The sequence below is a fragment of the Anabrus simplex genome, chromosome 7, assembly GCF_040414725.1.
Source record: "Anabrus simplex isolate iqAnaSimp1 chromosome 7, ASM4041472v1, whole genome shotgun sequence".
NCBI classification, from domain to species: Eukaryota; Metazoa; Arthropoda; class Insecta; order Orthoptera; family Tettigoniidae; genus Anabrus; species Anabrus simplex.
In genome coordinates, this window is record NC_090271.1 from 137,286,076 (window position 1) to 137,308,040 (window position 21,965).

At 38.6% G+C, this 21,965-nt stretch overlaps 1 protein-coding gene across 1 annotated transcript in view; it reads left to right on the plus strand.

The window, feature by feature from the left end:
* Cul3 (cullin 3) overlaps positions 1–21,965 on the plus strand; it is a 332,171-nt gene that overhangs the window by 201,483 nt on the left and 108,723 nt on the right. Inside the window, exon 11 of the mRNA XM_067151333.2 lies at positions 17,861–18,113. Coding sequence (XP_067007434.1) covers positions 17,861–18,113 — 253 coding nt within the window. The remainder of the gene's footprint in view (positions 1–17,860; positions 18,114–21,965) is intronic.

Below are 21,965 nucleotides of genomic sequence, written 5' to 3' on the forward strand. Positions count from 1 at the left end.
ATTGGGATGTGAGGGCGTCACAGCAAGTTCCATTTTTTAGTTCTGTGATGCCTGCAAACAAGTTTTTTTCTCATTAGTTCTTATCTTCATCTGTCTTCTGCAAATCCTGTTGGTCAAGGTCCACCTGGTTATGATTCCTGGCTAAAAATTAGGTACTTATTAGACCTACTGAATTCAGCTTTTACTAGGCATTTTGTACCTTCTCTGAGCGTGTGTATTGACGTATCACTTATCGGTATGAAAAAGGTGTGCCTTCATACAGTACCTCCCCCCCAAAAAAACCACAAGCAGTATGGATTGAAAAAGGTTTGAGTCTTGCGACAGTAAAACTAACTATATACTGCATGTGGAACTATATAGTGGCAGGGATTATTTACCTGTACGACCTGGTGATCCAAATACGTTATTTACAGAATGTGTTGTCATGGAAGTAATGGAGAAGAGCAACTTACTGGACAAAGGCCATCACCTTTATACAGACCAATTTTATACCAAAGTGCCCCTTATGAAGAGTCTGTTAGCTCGGAACACGTACTTGACTGGTACTATATACAAAAATTCCAAACATCTTCCAGTAAAGATAAAAATTCAGCCTAGAGAGAGGGTTTATTTTAGGCAAGTGGAGCTTTTGCTGGTGAAATACAAGCAAAGAGCAGGGAGAAAACCAGTCTTCCTCCTAACAACTGCGTACCATGTGGAAGATGGATTGGTACGAAGTAAGAGAGGATTAGAAGCGGTGAAGCCTCTACTTATCAATCACTATAACCAGGATATGGGAGGTGTAGATGTCAGTGACAAGTGCGTATATCATACAACTTGCAACAGAAATACACACAAGTACTGGAAGAAAATCTTTTTCAATTTGATTGACCTGGCACTGTTCAATGCTTTTGTTCTGTTCAGCTTGAACACTGACAAGCCAACAACAAGAAGAGATTTCATTATTAGTATTGTTGAATGTCTATCAACTTCATCTGACCATATTCCTCCATAAATCCCAGGGCCTGCACACAAGCTTGACAAACTTCCTGGAAAGCTGGAATGTTTATGCATAATCTGTGGACCTACAAAAGAAAGAAGAAAAAAGGGGGGGGGGGGGAAGGGGGGGAAGGACCTGATATTGGTGCCCGGGTTGTAACTGTGCAATTCACAGGGAGTGTTACCACAATTTACAGCACTTTTGGAGGCCTGAAAGGAGAGCGCAGTTTAGTTCTGGTAGCTCCTCTGAGTGACTTTGCAGAGGCATTCTAGTGCTTGTGTATCTGTATTATATATAAAATAAGAGTTTTGTCTGTACATTGCTCAGAATTTGAAAAGAATGGTATTTCTGTATCGGTCATGTTCACAGTAACAAGGAAATGCAATTTTTGCTTTTCCGTAATTTCTGTCTGTATGTATGTACACGCATCATTAGAAAACGGCTGAAGAGAATTTAATAAGAATCGGTATGCAAAGTCGGGAAATAAGTCGCTACAATCTAGGTTATAAATAATTTTATTCAGGCTTATTGAAATGGTAGTTTAGGGGAAGGCCTAAAATTTAATTCTCAAATATTTATTAGTGGTGACATCTTAATGAAAATTGGTATGCAAAGTCGAGAAATAAGTCGCTACAATCTAGGCTATAAATAATTTTATTCACGCTGAGTGAAATGGTAGTTTAGAGGAAGGCAAAAAATTCTATTCTTAAATATTTATATTATTAGTGGTCGTATCGATAAATACTACATAACGAAAGTCATATAGAATTAAATACATTTTTACCGTACCGGCTATGGTAACACAGATATTCATGAATTTGTATTTTTGTTGCCAAGTCCATATCAACGCCGAGCCACGAGAAAATGGGTTAACAGAATTTAATGAAAATTGGTATATAGAGACGGCGAAAAAGAAACTATACAGTCTAAGCTATAAACAATTTTATTCAAACTGGATTAAATTGTAGTTTAGGGGAAGGTGCCTAAAATTTAATTTTTAAATACCTATGTTATTGGTCCTATCGAAAAGTACTACATAACAAATGTTACAGAGAATACAATTTCCGACCATGTATATTTTATTCAGTTTTACGGTACCGACTATGATAGGAATGGTATTTCAGAGTCGGAAGAAAACTAAATGTGGAGGCCTGTAATATCGAAAGCGCATAACAGTGATGATATACAATAATAAAGTTTTATTATGACTCCACCTGTTCAATACATTATAATGTTGTTACATTTAAAATAACTTCATTAGTTAAAAAGTTAAAACAGATTTCAATACGGATTAAAACATGAGATTAGTCACTTGCAATAACAGTGATGAACAATAACATTACACTGGCCATTTAGATGGGATTACTGCTGCGTACCGAGTATAATAGCCTGACTGATTACTGGCGGAAAATAGCCACAGAGTTAGAAAACTTTCTTCTTTAGCATGCAATTCCTGTGGTTCATACATTTTCTGATACAGCTGGTACGTAACACACTGGTTCATCATGGTATTCCAGCTGTTCCATCCCCACTCTGATGCGCTGTTTTGAATGAGCAGTGTGCATACTTAAGGCAGAGGCTCAGTAGTAGTAGTAGTAGTCCTATGGCCTGGTCTAGAATAACAATTTAGGTCTATTCCAAATTATAGCACCACAATTCACTAAATGACTCAAAATTCAACCCTGAAAAGAGCCATTTCTTAAGCTTCTTCCTCCTGACTTTTATTAAATTCTACATTCATTTTATTCCAAATTAGCAGTGAAGAGGGGGTTTCTCCTCTGGCTAGACTGTCGGGGTAGGAAAAGAACAAGAGTTACCAAGGGAGGTCGGATAGGATAGATGAAAGTGAGGAGCCCGGCACAAATAAGTGGAAGCAATGCCAGCACTCAGCTAAGGGCCCGTGGTCACCAACCCACGCTCCAAAGTTCAGAATGATTTAGAAGAGCTGAATATTACAATGAAGCAAATTGAAAATAGAGAAGATCGTCGCCATAAGACATATCTGTGTCGGTGCGACGTAAAGCAACTAGCAAAAAAAAAAAAAAAAAAAAAAAAAAAAAATAGAGAAGAAAAAAGGATTCTCAAGAACAAACAAATAAGATTGTCATGAAAAACTGTACAACACAAACAATATGTCATATCTGATGAAGAAAGGGCAGCCAGGTCAGCCAGAATGAAGAGGTTTTGGGAAAGGAAGATGATGATGCAAGCTAAATCTTCAGTTAATTCTTTGTTAACGTAAATGTATTTGGGTTTGATTTAAGTGCTCCAATGTGGGCGTAAACTATGTAAATAAATAAATAAATAAATAAATAAATAAATAAATAAATAAATAAATAAATAAATAAATAAATAAATAAAATCTTCCCACAGTTTTTGAATTGGACTCTATAAGGATTTGTTTCACTCTTTTTTATCCATGTACAAGGCTTAAATGATTAAGGTATTGGCTTTCTGAATCCAAGTTGGTAGGTTCAATCCTGGCTCAGTCCGGTGGTATATGAAGGTACTCGACTACGTCAGCCCCATGTCTGCATATTTATCAACATATAAGAGAACTCCCATGGGACAAATTTCCGGCACCTCACCATTTCCGAAAACCGTAAAAGTAGCAACTGGCTGAAACTAGTCCCAAGACTAATGTTATTATTTACTTGATATATTGTATTGAAAATTTAAAAAATATTTTTTAAAAAAGTTCTCACTACTTTCATGTCTATTACTTCTAACTTATGAGTAAGTTACTCCGAGTCCATGCAGAATATTTTTATGTAATCTAGCGTACAGGGTGTTTTAGCTTATTTTGTATTTTACAGCAACAAGGATAAACTACTACACATACAAAATCTAAGTATTGAATTTCAGTGCACATTGGGGAAGAAAATAGACAACAGATAATTTGTATGGGCTTGAGGAGTGGAGGATACATTTAATCATATTAATAAATTCGCCCAGACAACACCGGGTACTAGTATGCCATCATATTGTTCCTCAAAAAGAGTGATAAAAATTAAATGCACTTGTGAAACAAAAATAGTGGTGAAAATAAAATGTGCTTAAGAAACAACAGCTAAATAACAAATATCAGAACAAGTCATGCTGTGATAAAACAGGTCACCATCCCAATTCTTTTCCATTAATTGCCTCATTCTGAACCGAGCTCGATAGCTGCAGTCGCTTAAGCGCATCCAGTATTCGGGAGATAGGAGGTTCGAACCCCGCTGTCGGCAGCCCTGAAGATGGTTTTCCGTGGTTTCCCATTTTCACACCAGGCAAATGCTGGGGCTATATCTTAATTAAGGCCACGGCCGCTTCCTTCCCAGTCCTAGCCCTTTCCTGTCCCATCGTCGCCATAAGACATATCTGTGTCGGTGCGACGTAAAGCCAATAGCAAAAAAAAAAAAAAAAAAAAAAAAAAAAAAAAAAAAACAAGCCTCATTCTGAAGATTGGGTCCATTGTAGATCTTCCACTGCTAATGCCATACTGTTCATCTTGCAACTCTCCTTCCATTATTGTACTATATAATATCTAGGCGCCTTTTTGTATATTTTATGGTTTGAGCTTTTAATCTGAATGATATTGTTCCACTTTAAAGACAATGCCTTGCTCAGTTTTATTACATTTTAATGTTTTAACATCATTTCGTAGCAAAATTGTGAATTAGATCCACTGGTTATTTTTAATTCATAATAATAACTGGAAACAGGCTGTGGATTTTCAATAATTTTCCTCATCAATATCATTTTTAAAATCCGAGACAGTGGATAAATTTGACCATGTCAGAAATGGAATGAGCGAAGTCCCTGCCTAGCGGGGTGGATAGCAATTGTGTGGGCTGCCGAAGTCTGTCGCACTCCTCTGGGGCAATGATTAATGACTGGCAGATGAAATGAAATGACATTGGAGAGTGCTGGAATGAAAGGTGACAGGGAAAACTGGAGTACCCGGAGAAAAGCCTGTCCCTCTTCTGCTTTGTCCAGCACAAATCTCGCATGAAGTGACCGGGGTTTGAACGACGGAACCCATCAGTGAGAGGTCAGCATGCTACCACCTGAGCCATGGAGGCTTTTTGTCCCTGTGTTAAAATTTGGTATTACTATTCCCTTTCCCCAGTCTTCTGGCACACATTTCTGTTTCCATATGCACTTTAACAATCATCATCGGTCATCGGTTTTTCCCTTCTGGTGAGGTGGGTAGGGTGTTTGAAAACGAGCGTCTTCCGAAGTTGCCTATTCAAAAAGATTTTGTTGTCCATGGCAGATTTCCAATTCCATCCTCTTCTCTCCACGTCTTCCCTCAGTTGGTCTATCCGTTTTCTTCTTGGTCTTCCAGCTGGTCTTCTACCTGTTATTCTCTTTTCCAAATAAGCGCGTGGTATCCTTGTGCTATTCATTCATTTAACATGCCCAAACCATTTAAGTCTAGATGACCTAAGTCTTTCCTCCATCGATGCATTTAGACCTAGGTTAGATCGGATCTCATCATTTTTCACATGATCAAGTTGTGTCTTTGGAGGGCAGTTCTAAGAAATTTCATTTCACAGGCTTGAATCCTACTACAATCCTTTGATGCTAGTGTGCAGGTTTCCAGAGAATATGTAAGGATGAGAATGAAATATGACTTGTACAGGATCATTTTTGTTCTTTGTGGGGCCTTCTCATCCCATAGTATCCCATGATACTGGTTACTGGCCTTTGGTTACTCTGTTTGTTATTTCTATCTCAGCTCTATTATTACTAGCCATTACACTTCGTGAATATCTGAATTGGTGTACTACTTCAATTTGGTGGTCCTGTACTTTTATGTTGCATTCTGTATTTTGTCTGCTGATTTTCAATGCTACTGTTTTTTATGGGTTCACTTTCATCCCATAATCATCAAACTTCTTACACCATGCATTCAGATTATTTTGCACTCCCTCCTCTGTTTCATCCCATTTTGCCACATCGTCTGCAAACACCAGGGCCTGAAGATCTTTATTACCTTTCCCTTTTAGTTCCTTTAAAATGGTATCCATAACTGTTATGAATAGAAGAGGTGATAAGGCACTGCCTTGTACTCCTCTGGTTGTATTGAGCCATCTCCAATACTGACACAGCTTTTGCAATTAGTATATAGCATTTGGATCTTCCTAATAAGGTACTCTGGTACACCAAGTTTTCTAAGACCTTTCCAAGTAGTTGATCCAGGAACATTATCATATGCCCTTTTAAGGTCCAAAAACACAATAATTAGGTCTTTTCCTCTTTTCAAGTGTTTCTCTGCTAACATCCTCAAAGCAAATTTCAGATCTGTTGTGCTTCTTCCAGCCCTAAAGCCATGTTGTTCCTCTTTTAAGATAGGCTCTAATATATCCCTTACTCTGGCTTCAGTGTTCTCCATAATTTTTAAGGCTATGTGATAGGAGGGTAATGCCTCTGTAATTTTCACTTTTCCTTCTACTCCCTTTCTTGGAGATAGGAACTATCATCCCTTTTGTCCAATCTTCAGGTATTTCATTATCCTTCTGTTTCGTTAAGGGACTAATTCACTGAACTAGTATTAACTACAAAGATAGAACATACTATTTATTGCACATGACACAAAACATGATACATACACATGGCTACCGCCATTATACATCACCCTTTTGTCTTCAATGTCCCATCAGGCATCACACACCACCGAGTCCAAGTAAAACATTGATATCCTGCCAGTGTCCACCATTTTTGAGGCCAAGAGCAAATAAACATAACCAAATTTTTGTAACATCCTCCCACCTTTTAATCACATGATTAAAACCACTAAATTCACAACCAAAACAAAACAAAAGCGAAGAAAAATCTACAAACTGAGACGAGAGGGGATTCGTATCTTCCTCCCACATCTTGTAGTAACCACTCGTGGAACAGTTCTGCTAGAGACAGGCACAGCAGGGCTCTTCTCCTGGACCTCTTCTTCATTCTGCCACTCAGTAATGGAAGTTGCTTCCTGTGGATAGATGTTCTGCACAGGCCGGTCCAACTCACCACCAGCAGTCTTCACCTTGACCACCCTGATGACATTGTCTTTCTCGGGATATACAGCAACCACTCTTCCTAAAGGCCAGTCCATTCTACGTGCTCCGTCACTTCCAAGGATCACTACTTCCCCAACCTTTAACTCTCGACGAGGGTTCGCCTGACCTTTCCCCTGTTTAAGTTGTCCTAAGTACTCTATCCTGACTCTTTTGCGTAATTCTGTCCTCAGATGCTGCATATATCTGAATCTCTTTCCGTGGCTTATCTGATCAATGTGATCAATATCGAGCACTCCCACCCTAGGAATATCCTGAAGAAACATTGCTGGAGTCAATGCTAGTAAATCATCACTGTCTTCAGATAAGTAAGTCAATGGTCGGGAATTAATAACTGCTTCAGTGTCCATTAATACTGTCAACAGTTCCTCGTAATCCAAAGAAGAACGACCTAAGATTCATCGCAACAACTTCTTTAGCATCTGAACAGTACGTTCCCAAAAGCCTCCCCACCATGCAGCTGTGAGAGGATTGAATTTCCAAGCGATTCTCAGACAACTAGCTTCCACACTCACTTTCGTCCAGTCAAGATCACGGAACGCATTTTCAGCTCCCACAAAATTCCTTCCATTATCACTGTAAATAACATTTGGTCTCCCTCTCCGAGCAATAAATCTTTGTAACGCTTGAAGGAACCCTGGAGTAGACAAAGTCCTGATGAGCTCAAAGTGTACAGCTCTGTAAACAGCACATGTGAATATCACTATCCACGCCTTTTCACCCCCGCGGAGATGTAATGGGCCAGCCAAATCCACCCCTACAATCTCAAAAACAGAAGCATCTTGAATTCGATCCTCAGGCAATGGTGCGACCTCTGTGGTAATTCCTTTCACTTGGTATCTTCTACACTTAACACAGCCAGAAATCACCTTTCTTATGGTTCTCCTACCATTGACGATCCAAAACCGCTCTCGCAAAGTAGAGAGCAGAACCTGTACTCCAGCATGAGACAATTCCAAATGTTTCTCATACTTGCCAACCCTTCCGATTTACCCGGAAACTTTCCGGTTTTTAACTCGTCTTCCGATTTTCCGATTTATTTTTACTTCTTCCTATTTTTGACCAATATAACTTCTAGTACGGCCAATACTCTTCCCCTACTATAAATTCTTATGTGTTTGTGTAATTTACGAAACCTCATTTTCAAGAGTATTTATTTGATACTTTATTTCGTGAGTATTTCGTCCTGCGCCTTCGTGTATCGTGTTTCCCGCTCACCACAGCAGCGTGTGCGCTTTATACAGCTGGGGATTCGGGGCGGCAATTGTCCTGCAAGCAAGACAGGTTTGCGCGCGCTAGCGACTCAGTTAATCGGGATGAAAGAATGAGTTTATTATTGTTGTTCGCGCGCTGTTAACATCGTTTCTGTGCGTAGTTTTGTCGGAGTTTTAGGCCCCTTTTTTTTCTTGCATTTGTATGCTTTCCCCCACTGCCAAAGTCGTATGTTAATAATGTATGGGACATATAGAATTGTTTTGTATGTGGTAGTTTCGCGTATTTAAGTGCATCATTTTAATGAGTTGAATGTTTTTAAGTGGGTTGTGTCGGTGACAGTTTCAGGTAGTTCATTTTCTCGTTAAGGCCAAAAATATAACAAATGTTATCTCCAAGTGTTCAGAGATACCTATAAATTTCCGTTCATTTTGCCGTCTGATAAAGAAACTACCATATTCTTTCGCGTAATTAACGCCCTTGCATAATTTACGCATCCCACTATTTTTGGGTCCAAAGTGGAAAAAAAAAAAAAAAAAAACAAATGTTCACGTATTTGACGCCCCCACAACTTCAAACATCCATCACGCAGCTCCGGATGCGTTTCGAAATAAAGATGTCAACTACTCAAGTAGCAGGCTTCCTATTGCGAAAGCGGGCATTCCAGATACAGGGCAACGTGCTGTTATTAGCCGGCAGGAAATCCCACTGCACTAGTTTTACGAGTGTTTCGGGTACGGGACATTCTGTGATCTCAAAATTGTTTGTCAGTCCACAGTATTCGAGTAATACTGCATCATACTAACTCGCGGTGATCAGTTACACCGAAACATACGGGAAGAGGGCAGCGAGTATTCAATGCCCAAATGAAACCGCGGTAACAGAATTGCACGTCAAGCGGCCAACATGTCTCGCAAAGCATTTCGCGGCCAAAAAGCGGCAAGTTTCCGCAAGTAGAGAAGGATCTGCTTAAATATATGATTTTGTGACGCAACGTTGGATAAGCAATTTCTCACGAAATGCAGTATTTTAAAGAATGTGAAATAACCGCTACACATGGAATCAGTGTCTCGGATTTGAAGGTTAGCCGAGTCTTGATTAATTTTATGAAGAGAAATGGACTTCCTCTTCAGCAAAGAACATCATCATGCCAAAAAATGACGAATGATTTAAACCATTTTCATCGTTTTGTGATTGAGAAGCGTAAAGTGAGGAATATTTGATCTCCCTTATAGAAACCGCAGATCAGACGCCAATCATTTTCCATATGCCACAAAGTCGAACAATCGATAAGAAAGGATCATACAGTGTTATCGTACGCGCTACCGGAAGCAAAAAACAACGATGTACTGCAATGCTTGCTATAACAGCTGATCTCAGAAAGCTCACACCTTACATTGATCTAAAACGAAAAACAATGCCCAAAGCAAAATTTCCGCGAGTGATCCACGTTCGTATTCAAGAAGAAGGATGGATGGACACGTCACTCGTACAAGATTGGATACAAACGGTTTGGGGTAATGTAGCAGGGTCCCTCCTTCGATGCCCGGCCCTTCTCGTGTTGGACAGTTTTTTTGTCGGTATGTCATTGTTATGGCATTACATGAATTGTACTTTTATTAGTTCATGTTTTCACTCCAGGTCGTATTGTCAGCTCATAATGGGAAGAATATTTTCCAGTCGGTACTTCAATCCCACGTGTCTAACTTACCTGATGTACCCTATTTGAATTTTCAGGAAAAATCTCACTCCGGAATTTTACGCCAAATGACGATAACCGCAAACGAGTTGAACCAGTTGTGTTTTTATATTATATTTGATGTGTCTTTTAAATGTAAATGAATTGTAAATATCTTAATTCCTTGAATAATTTACGCATCCGAACTTTTCGCCTTATTTTTCGTCAAAAAGTGCGTTAATTACGCGAGAAAATACGATATTATGCATTTTGTTGCGTGTGTCGGTGTGACATAAATATTATTCGTTTAAGTGTCATAAATGATAATGATAAGGTACATTTTCTTGTAACCATTTTTATGTTTTGGTAGTTTAAGATTTGAAATTTAACGGTCAATTCGCATTGTAACTGTAGATATGTATGCCTTTTATCTTGACCTTTTTTCACCTAGACCGTGGTGGAATATATGTGATGAAATCCAGGAATAAAAAAATCTTCCTATTTTTGGTTTCTAAAAGTTGGCAGGTATGGTTTCTCCATGATCATCATGTGAACTAGCTTATGGTTTGCAGGTATCAGAATGGGAGTAAGAAATAATTCTTCATCCTTTCTTCTTATTAACCTCGTCTTGACTCGAAGTAGCCCACATTCATCTTCACATTGGGAGATTTGAGGGACGACTGCTCCTTTTCTCCAAGCATCTCTTGCGTCACAATCTTCCATAGCCTCCTTTCAGCCATTTGCAACTCTTCCACTTCAAGTTCCTTTGAAGTGTGTCATCCTCTCTTTCCGGCCGTGTTGCGGATGAATTGCAAAATCCAAGCTGTCATCCTGACAACTTTCGTGTACTTTGAAAAATATTGAAGATACCATTTTTCTTCTGGTTTCGCAGAAACTAAAACAGTAGAAAGTCCTTTACTTTTCTCTTCGTTGACCTTTTCTTCATCAGGCCACTCAGGACTGGGGCATCTCAGCCACTGAGGACCCTCCCACCATTTCGACATCAGGAGTTTGGTAGCGGAGCATCCCCTGGAGGGTAAGTCAGCCGGATTATTCACTCCATGCACATGATTCCAACTATCAGGGCTCGACAATTGTTTAATTTCCTTCACCCAGTTGGCCACGAAAGTTCCCCAGACTTCTTTCCTCTTGATCCAGCAGAGCGCTGTTGTCGAATCCGTCCAATAATAAGTTGAAAGATCTCCAATTCCTAAACTTGCCTTTACGGAGGAAGCAAGATGAGCTCCAATTGAACAAGCTAAGAGATCCAACCGAGAAATAGTAGTTTTCTTCAGAGGTGCTACACGAGATTTTGCCTGTAAGAGTGTTAAATTTGAATTCTGACCATCTTGTGATCGAAGGAATACAACTGCTGCATATGCTACGCCGCTTGCATCGCAAAATGTGTGAAGGCTCCAAGATTCCTGTGTTTCACAAGGTGTTATTTGTCTAGGAATTTTAATATCAGGCAATACGTTCAGTTCTTGAAGCCAATTTTCAAACTTTTTCCTCATTTCGTCCTCCGTTTCTTCATCCCAGCTCATTTTCTTCTACCAACATTCCTGAAAAAGCAACTCGGGTACTATAGAGACAGGGCAAGTAAAACCAATGGGGTCAAAGATGCTCTGGGCAGCAGCCAATACATTCCTTCTAGTGATCTTCTCACCAATCCTCGACACATCAATTTGTTCACAAGAAAGAACATCTCTTGCTTTATTCCATCAAAGACCTAACACTGAAGTTACCTCAGAAGCAGATGAATCTCTTTCAGAAGAATTTAGCCATGTGTGCTCCCAGTTACGAAGATCGAACCATGCTCTTCTCAGCAATGCAGTAGATTCTTCCATAAACATACATAATTCTTCCTCATTGTCCACAGAAGTGTTACAATTATCGACATAAAAGGAGTTTCTCAACCTTTCAGCTGTCTCTCGGTAGTCTGTACTATGTTTCAAGTGTAGATCTAACACTGCTTCCAGCAGAAATGGGCTGCAGTTCACTCCAAATACTACTCGGCAGTGTCGAAATGCCTTTAGTTCTCTTCTCTCTAAATCCTTCCACCATAAGAAGCATAACCAATCACGGTCCGTTTCTTGGACACATATCTGAAGAAAAGCCTTTCTAATATCCTAAATCACCCCTATCCTATTCTTCCGAAACATCAAAAGAAGTGTGGGGATTTGTAGTAGCAAATTAGGTCCTTTCTCAAGGCACTCGTTCAATGAAGGCGTATCCTTTGACTTGCAGGAACCATCAAAAACTGGTCTCACCTTAGTGGTAGAGTTGTCTTTAAATATTCCTCGATGTGGTAAGTAGTAACATCGATCTTTGTTTTCTTCCTCTGGAACCTCTTCAATGATGTCCTCATTCACTCACTCCTTGTTGTTCTGTAGATACTGACGGCTCTCCAGTCAAGGTAACACAACTTCATATCGGCCATCGCCATTAATTCTTACTGTATTTTGTAAGTAGTTACGTGCGGCTTCTTCCATTTCTTCTCTCGATTTGTTTTCCAATGGATCAGATATGCCTATGGTATCCAAGTTCCATAAGTCAGCTATCGAGGCAAATTGAATGAACAGTGAGGAGGTATATGGAGCTAGAGTGTCGTTTTCCCCTTCCTTCAGTCTGCCTGTCACTGTCCAGCCAAGCGCAGTCTTAACGGCTACCAATCCTGATTCAAGCTTATGCATTTCATCCATCAAAATATTTCTAGCAACATCAGCTCCTAGAAGAACTTCCACGTCAGCTGGATCAGTTCCCACATCTGAGAGCCATATCCTTTTCTCTCTCATCTCCTTCATCCAGGGCCCAAACTTCAACTTTGGCATTTTACCACAAATTACCCTCTGATCGATTAACTGCAACGTTGTACTATATGAACCATCGCAGCTGCTCACCTCTACGTTGTACACATGGTGGTCTTCTTCACAGGTCTCAGCGCCTCCAAACAACTTATGAATCATCGTCTCTGTTTTCAAAGGTTTGTATCCCATTTCCTCAGCCGTCTTCTTCAAGATGTAGGATCTCTGGGATCCACTGTCTATCAATGCTCGGACCTTCTTCTGTTTCTCCTTATGTGTCAGCTTAATGCACAATGTTTGAAGAAACACCTCCTTTGTGGCACTCTGAATGTTCATGGAGATATTGCTCTGGTTTTCCCCACCTTCCTGAGTTCTAGGTTCAAGTTTCTCTTCAGCCCCTTTCACATTTAGTTTATGGCACATAATTACAACATGAGGGTTAGTGCACAAGGGGCATCTAGTGTGTGCCTTGCAATTCTTGGCTCTGTGCCCTAACTTCAGACATGCAAAACAACAGTTTTCTTTTGCTAGCTTGTTACGCTTTTCTTCCAAGCTCATTTGTTGAGCAAGATGACAGTCCTTACTCTCATGTGGTTTACTGCAAAACACACACTTTCGCTTCTTGCCATCAGATTTTGCAGAGAACAATGAACTTGCAGTTGGTAGCGATGTGTCTTCAGAAATTTTCCCTCTTTGCTTCTCTTGTTTTTTCCTATCGGCTATACCGAAACCTGCCTGCGCAAAGGTAATCCTTTCTTCTCCCTCCACTTCACGTTTGAGGAAATTAAGAAGAGTCTCCAGTTTATCTTTATGTGGACTGATAAAATCTTCATTCCCTGATGATTGATTTCTGAGCCATACCCTTAAAACATCTTCAGGTAAGCACAATTCTATGAGGGGGAACAACATTGACCCATATTTATCCCTGGTTACACCTATGGATTCTAATGCTCTTAACTTGCTCTCTAGTGTATCATACAAAGCAGCTATCCCTGATTTATCTTTCTTATGGGACACATTCTGGATGACTAACCCAATAAGCTCCCTAACGTAATACTCGGTCAAAAGATCTTCACGTCCAAAGCGTTCCTTCATGCACTCTATAACCTTTGGATAGTTTTCGGCAGTGGCAGGGAAGCTATTTACCAGTTCTCTGGCTCGACTGTCAGGTTTAGTGCACTGAATCAGATACTGAAATTTATCTTCAGATTCTATATCACAATCATCATGGATTCTTTTAAACATGCTCCAGAATCCGAGCCAATCCTTTATTTCCCCCCCAAACTTGGCTAGTTCCAACTTAGGTAATTTTAAATTCTTTTTAGCTGTAGATGAAATATCCGATCTGTGATCTTTAACTATGCCTACATTTTCAGTACATAAATTCGTCATCTTTAACTTAACTTCGTCTAAATTGTCTCTATATGTTTCAATTGCCTTGTACTCACGGTTATAAACATCGTCCTCTTGTTCCAATGTTAGTTCTAATATTTTTTCATCTAGTGGGGAAAGGTCAGCACTTAACCTCTCCAATTTCATCAGCATCTTCTGTGCCGATTCCAGCTCAACTACTTCACTAGTTAAACTTCGCATTAGTTCGTTATACACCTTTGTAAACGACGCCCGAATAGGTTTACGTTGTTTCACTAATCTTTCCATGGTCGTGTGCCGGTATTTTTCACTGACAAAAGAAATCTTACGTACCGTATTCTATCGCAACTTTTCTTACTGTACGCGTTATCACATCGGGGTCACCATATTGTTTCGTTAAGGGACTAATTCACTGAACTAGTATTAACCACAAAGATAGAACATACTATTTATTGCACACGACACAAAACATGATACATACACATGGCTACCGCCATTATACATCACCCTTTTGTCTTCAATGTCCCATCAGGCATCACACACCACCGAGTCCAAGTAAAACATTGATATCCTGCCAGTGTCCACCATTTTTGAGGCCAAGAGCAAATAAACATAACCAAATTTTCGTAACACCTTCCATATTGTTCTGAAAACTCTATACAGCCACTGTATTCCTGGTGGATCAGCAGCTTTAGTCATGTCAGCTGTAACTTCATCAGCTCCTGTTGATTTACCAATTCTCATCTTATGGAGAGCTTCCTCTACTTCTGTCTATGTACTGCTATTGTAGTCTAAAAGGTCCAGCAGCCTTCATCATTTCCACACTAATTTCATTGCTCTATTGTTTTTTTTAAAAAATCTCTATTCCATTATCGTCGTGCTTTCTTCTTTTCTTTCACTGCTTCTCTCACCTCAGTTCACCACGGTATCACCTCTTCTTTCAGTCCCGTCGATGTTCTACCATATTCACTCTCTGCTCCACTTACAAACGCCCTTTTAAAGTTGGACCATTTATCTTCCACATTTCCTACTTCAGTAACTGGCATTTGTTGTTTTAGTCTCTCCCAGAAACTCTTCCTGTATGTTCTTATCCTTCAATTTCCACTCTTATTTTACTACCTCTTATCTCCATTAATTTTTCCATTTTCCCCACTCCCATTTTTATCATCACAACTCAATGATCTCCATCAAATGCTTCTCCTGATAAAGCTGTTATATCCTCAACTGTCTGCAATTTGTCCTTTGCACCAATTTCTCCTTTCTTCTGTCACCCCAATCACCTTGTAAATTTTCCTGCTGTTTTTCTTTCAAAACCATTTTTGCTCATAATCATTCCATTCCTCTCACAAATTGAAACTAGTTACTCCTCTTCCTTTCCCTGTCTTTTGTTTCCCGCCTGTGTCTTTAAGTCTCCCATTATTGTTACTTCCACATCAGTTATCTCCTTTTCTAGTTTCTCCAGGAATTCTCCGATATCCTCCTCTTTGTTCCCTGTCTGTAGTGCCTACCCTTTTGTATGAAGTTCTTCATTTCATTCTTCATTTTCCATCTAATTTTTATTATCTTATCACTGATGTACTCTACCATATCCACATACTCTTCCAGCTGTTTTTCACCTCTCGGGTACCACTCTAGTATGGTGTATATTCTTTCCTCATTCTCTTTTTCCTTTCCCCTTCCATTTAACTTCACTCAACCCCATCATTTCTATACCCCCCTTCTCCATAAAATCCACCACTTCTTATGCCTTTCCTGTGAGTCGTATGGTTGATTATGCCCATCTTCATGATGTTGGGTACTGGTCGTCCATTTTTCACCGTTCCTTCAGCACCCAAGGAACTGTGTGTTGCTTGCAGTGTATGTCCTAACCTTTTCCAAGGCAAGTTTAGAAGAGCCATACTCATATTTAGGCTACTGTTACGGTGAGGTCACCACTCTGAGGCATTTTATACTTACTGTCATGTGTAACTTCAAGCCACTCATCAGGAGTACAGGCAGCTTTTGCAACCACTTTGCTAAAGTACAGATGCTGCTGATAGGAGAAGGTTCTTCCGTTTCATCTGCCATTGGGATTGGGATCTTGTTCTGTTATCTAAACAGTTGACCATGTTCTCCTTTCTGGTGAATTTATGTGTCAATTCCTACACAAAGGTTTTACCTGGCCTTGAAAGAGAGACTCTTCTCGCTGTAGCCATTGGTCCTTCCCTTTACATGTAAAGTTTAGTAATGGCCGCTTGACCTTCGGCTAGACAGTCACTGTCTACTGTTACGTTACCATAGCAGGATGATCCTGATCTGATATATATATGATATTGTAAATTGTTTTAATATTAATTTTGAATTAAGTTCTAGTCTGTAAGCTGCTTGTATCTGGCGACCTTGTGATTGGTCTCATTGGCACGTTGTATCAAAAGTTTCCATGTCAGTTATTTGCAATGGTTCTATTTGTTCACTCATGATACTCCACAGCAACATGCAAACAGTTTGTATAATACACAGTTTTGGAAATACTGCCACCTTTGTCACAAAAGTCGATAACTTTGCAGTTCAGAAATGCATCCCTTTTTTCTGTGAGGACAATGAGTGGTGGTGGTGCTGGTGGTGATTATTGTTTTAAGAGGAAGTACAACTAGGCAACCATCCTCTATATAACACTAATCAGAGGGAAAAAATGTGTGCAGAGGGCCTGTTGTATCCCTTATATACCCTACACACCAGCTCAGAACATTGTGACCTACTTCATGGGCTATGCTATGGAGGTTGGCAATAGTAATGTGTTTCAACTGTACGTATATTATTCAGTTAACTGACCAAGCATTTAAGCTGTTCAATTTAATGTTTTAACAGAATAAAAGAGTGCAAGTTGTTTTGAACTAAAATACTTGGAAGACTTCTAACATTTAAAAGTGTTGTTGACAATCTTTTAGGAAGTTCCGAATCTGATTGTCACTAATTTTGTGAAGCTAGTATGGTTGTGACTGCAGCTGTTTATCAGTATACATTACAGCATATTAAGACTATTCAACATCACTGGCCTTCTCTGTGTACTTAAAGAGTAGTTAGTTTATCGCAATATTTGGTCTTGTTGCCTTTGTCACCCCTGTTCTTGAATGTTTGGTGTTAACATGTTCTTTACACACTACCTTCAAATTTTTATCTGGTTGAGAAACAATAATTGTCTGTGTTAGGACTAGTTTTGAGTGATGATTCTCAAAGATGAAGTTGTAAAATGCTTCATTGAAAAGGATGCTACTTTCCCTTGCATAGTTATGGAGAAACTGATAGTACTCTGTGATATCTGTATGAAATAATTTGCCTGTTATATAGAAAAGTATGAATATAGAGTCGTGCTGTCTATAATATGTGCTTTATCTAGCTTTGTTCTATAAAAATACAGAGCTCGATAACTGCAGCCGCTGAAGTGTGGCCAGTATCCAGTATTCGGGAGATAGTGGGTTCAAACCTCACTGTCAGCAGCCCTGAAAATGGTTTTCCGTGGTTTCCCATTTTCACACCAGGCAAATGCTGGGGCTGTACCTTAATTAAGGCCATGGTTGCTTCCTTCCCATTCCTAGCCCCTTCCTGTCCAGTCGTCGTCATAAGACCTGTCTGTGTCGGTGCAACATAAAGCAACTTGTAACAAAAATGTACATGTTCTATAAAAATTGAATGTAGCTTTTTCTTTCTTTTTTTTTTTTCTTTTTTTTTTTTTTTATTTGCTGCTTCACTATATTATAATTATAGTTCTTGTGTGTCATAGGTTTTACCTAGCGAAGCATAGTGGTCGTCAACTAACTCTTCAACCTCAGCTTGGATCATCAGATCTCAATGCTGTTTTTTATGGTCCTCGTAAGGAAGAGGGAGAAGGCAAGGATGGGGCTAGTTCATCCACAAGCTTAGTATCTGTCTCTTCACAAAGGAGTAGTGGTCCTAGGAAGCATATCATCCAGGTGTCAACCTATCAGATGTGTGTTCTCATGTTGTTTAACAACAGGGACAAGCTTACTTATGAGGTATGTCTATGTCATTATTCTCATAAGATATTCAAATTAGTGTAAGATTTAATTTTTAATATGATACTTAAACTTCATTTACGATGCTACAGATAGATCACCTCCAGCATGTGTAAAAGCCTGTTGTTATAATTACTGCTGTTGCCAATTTCTTGTAGCTGCCACTGTAAAGCTTCTCTTAATGGGAAACTGTATGAACCTAATTACCAGTATATTGTTTTTGACAAGCTTGGATCCCAGAGTTACATTTCTTAACACTGGAACTGTACACCTATGTTTCAAAGACTCTAACCGTACATCGAGGCAGTGAGTACCCCGCAAAAGAAACAAGCCTTTTACACATTCAGACTTACCATTAATTTTAAAATCTCATGAAATCAATGAAATGGTTTATTTTCAATACGTGAGTATATTTTTGCAAATTAAAACAGCATTGTAATCTCTGGTAACGAGATAAAATAAAAGAGGTCACATTTAAAAATAAAATTTCTACCTTTTGGTTTTTGGTTTTACTATAAAATTCACTGGAAAATGTGGGCACAACTCCAGCATATGGTTTTGCATATAAATACCTTTCGTTCTCTGCAAGTGATAGTGATTTTCAATTCTCTGGACAGTCCTTCCAGATTCCAGACCTGACTCTGACTGGTGTTGGCTGACTGGGTATTGTAAATACCATTTTTTACTCAATAGAAAGGCAGATTCCTCTGTGTATTGATGTGATTTCCAGTTCTCGCCATCCCCAGGATCTCTTTAATTCTTCTGCCAATGTGAAAGTAAATTCATCTGAACCACGAAGGGAATATATATATTCTATAACATCATCTTCAATAACACTTATTTTCGTCATCGTCTAGAACAGGAGTGCTCAACTGAATTTGCGGGTGGGCTGAATGACACATTCCTAAACGTATCGGGGGCCACATTTTTTTCTCCCCCTCCCGACCTTCCCTAACACAAATATATCCACACACCCAGGTGCCCCCTTCTTCAGTCACCAACCAATTAACCAAACCAAGCTCTCACTCAGCTATTTGGCAACATAAACAATAACCTTAATCACAATACAAAACAAACTGAGAAAAGTAAACAATACTCTGTAACTTGGGATAAACTTACCAATTAATGAGAGGCCTGAGCCTTCGCTTGAAGTAACAGTGTTGAATGTCTGGAGATAGATTTGGCACAGCCATTCTCAGAATGGAAACTAGGTGTTCATCACTGAACCAGGAACATAATTTTGATTTTATAAACTTAATTCTTAAAAATGTTTGTTCACAAATGTAAGTACACAAGAATTTTCTTGCAAATTTTAAGAAAGCCAGAAATTTTTAAATTACTAAGTGCCCTGTAAAAGTTAATAAAATTTCCTTCCAGGAACTTGTCCCTTAATTGGGAACAACACTGAAGTTCAATTAATTTGTTCTGTAGTTGCACAGGTGCATCACTGACATCAACTGCAAGTGGATTTTAGAAAAATTAATTTTCTCTGCATTCACAGACAGGTCTTCAAATCTGGTTTCAAACTCATTTTTCAGTAGGTCAGTAAACTTAATAAACCAATCCTATGTCTCTGAACTATTTTGAGTTCACTTCTTGAAACTCAGTACATCATGAAAAGTGTGGGAACGTGCCCTTCTCTAATTGGTGTCAAAATAATTTCAATTTATTCTGGAACGCTAACACGTAACTATACACTTCATTTAAAAGCACGTCTTTCCTTTGTAATCCCTTATTCAAAATATTTAAATGTTGTGTTAAATCTGTGAGTATTGCTAAATCCCACATCCAGTTTTTGTCTCCAAATTCTGTCACTTCTTTCTGTTTCATGTTCATAAATGTGCTTATTTCTTCACAAGATGAAAGAAGCGTTTCAGTATCATACAGGGAAAAATTAAGAATATGGGCATGAGAATCTTGCAAAGGGGTGTACGGTCCTTACGGAGCCGGTACAGTGAGAGGTAGATGCAGAGCGAAATAATGGATAGATTTTAAAACTTAATATATTCAGCTTGAGAATGTGATAAATATGTTCTCTATTATTTGTGACTTGCATTAAATGAAATTAAAATATTTTCTGAACTAGTTGATGTCACCTGGCTAATTGAAATAAAATCAAATTTTTATAATTGTCTATATTTTAACATGAAACAATTATCTTTTGTTGAAAATCAATAAGTTCTTTCCTGATAAAGTTCATAAAGTCCTTCAGGTATTTAAATGTCAAAAAATGAAATTCAAAATCTTTTCACTTGAAAAATGAATTTTCCCAGTCTTTTTAATATTTTAACACTTCAAAATATCTTAATTTTTTTCTTCTAAAGTTCTGTGCTATATTCTATTTTAGAATTGTCATTCAAAACTTATAAAATATAATGTGAATTCTAATGAGCAAAATAGTTTGTTGAATTATGAATGAAATCACTGATTCTAAAGTTCAACTTGTAATAAAGGTAGTCTGTTTAAATCTCAAGTTTGTTTGAGAGGCACTCATATCACCTGAATTATCTGGATATCAGGACTGAAAATGTAGAAAAATGTGGTTCAACGAACAGCATATGAAGTCCTTGGCAGCTGGTGTTGTGATGCCGTCCCCATGGTACCACATTTGATTCCCACGTAGTAACCACATTCCAAATCCAGCGTTGAACCACGTTCCATTTCCCGCGTAGTAACCACGTTTAAATTCCATGAAGTCACCACGTTCCAGCTCCCATGTAGTCGAAATGATAGCAGGTTGATATGACAAAATAGGCACTCAGTCAGGGTTTCAACGTATCACTTATAAACTATATAAGCCCATAAAGTTCAACTGACAAGATTAACTTGTGAGTTGCCTATGCTTGTAAATCGTAAAATTGACACTGTATTTTACTAGGTGCATTTCCTCTAATGTTTAATTGCTGGTAGAAAATTGTTATTGCTCATTAGATTGGATTCACTGATCATGTTGAAGCACAGTTACGAATATAACATATTTACACACGAAAATCAAAGTCGTATTCGCCATAACGAAATATTTAATTTGCATATATTTACAAATTCCTATGATGGCAATGTCATACAATGTCAAATACTGTTCACTTGTGATGAAGGTTTAGCCTTATTGAAACTTCAACCAATAGTTATTATGTATTTAAGGTAATATTATGAAATAGATTAGTTTGACAGATTAAATGTTCAATTATTTCACTCGAAAATCGTCTTAATATTCACACGCTAATTTCTCATGAATGTTAAAGTCAGTTTCATTTGAATATGAATACAAGTTTAAATCAATTAAATTTGTTCGATTTGCAGTTGAAAATACTAAGTCTGTAAAGTGATTAAATATAATAAGTCTTTGACAACACTTTGAAATTAGTAAGTTACTATCATATCACTCGAAAAGTTTCTAAATTCCAACACGAGTTATTGTTTTATAAGTCTTATCGAAAACTTTACCGTAGAGTTCGTACGATGTGATGTCTTCGCGGACCCGTTCACGTGAGACAGCATGACTACATGACGCCAGCGAGTTGAGAATTGAACTGACTTGACCTAGCAGAACCCCGTTCTTTTATACCAAGCTGTCGAAGTCAGCTTCCTCTCCTCGTGGAAAAATCAAGTTTTTTTACATCTTAATTACTCTTTAAGTCCGTAGGCCGATATTACTGAAATTTGCCGTATGTTTACCTTTAAAGAATGGGCTGTACGATGGCATATCTCATTATTGATATCTCAGTGGGTTCCAAAGTTAATAAAATTTCTTCTAGTATATTCGACAATATCAGGTGGTGTTCACGTGGTAGTTGCATCACCCTCCTGCGTGACGTAGCTTGCTTGCTTGCTTGCTGTATGCATGCCCGAGCC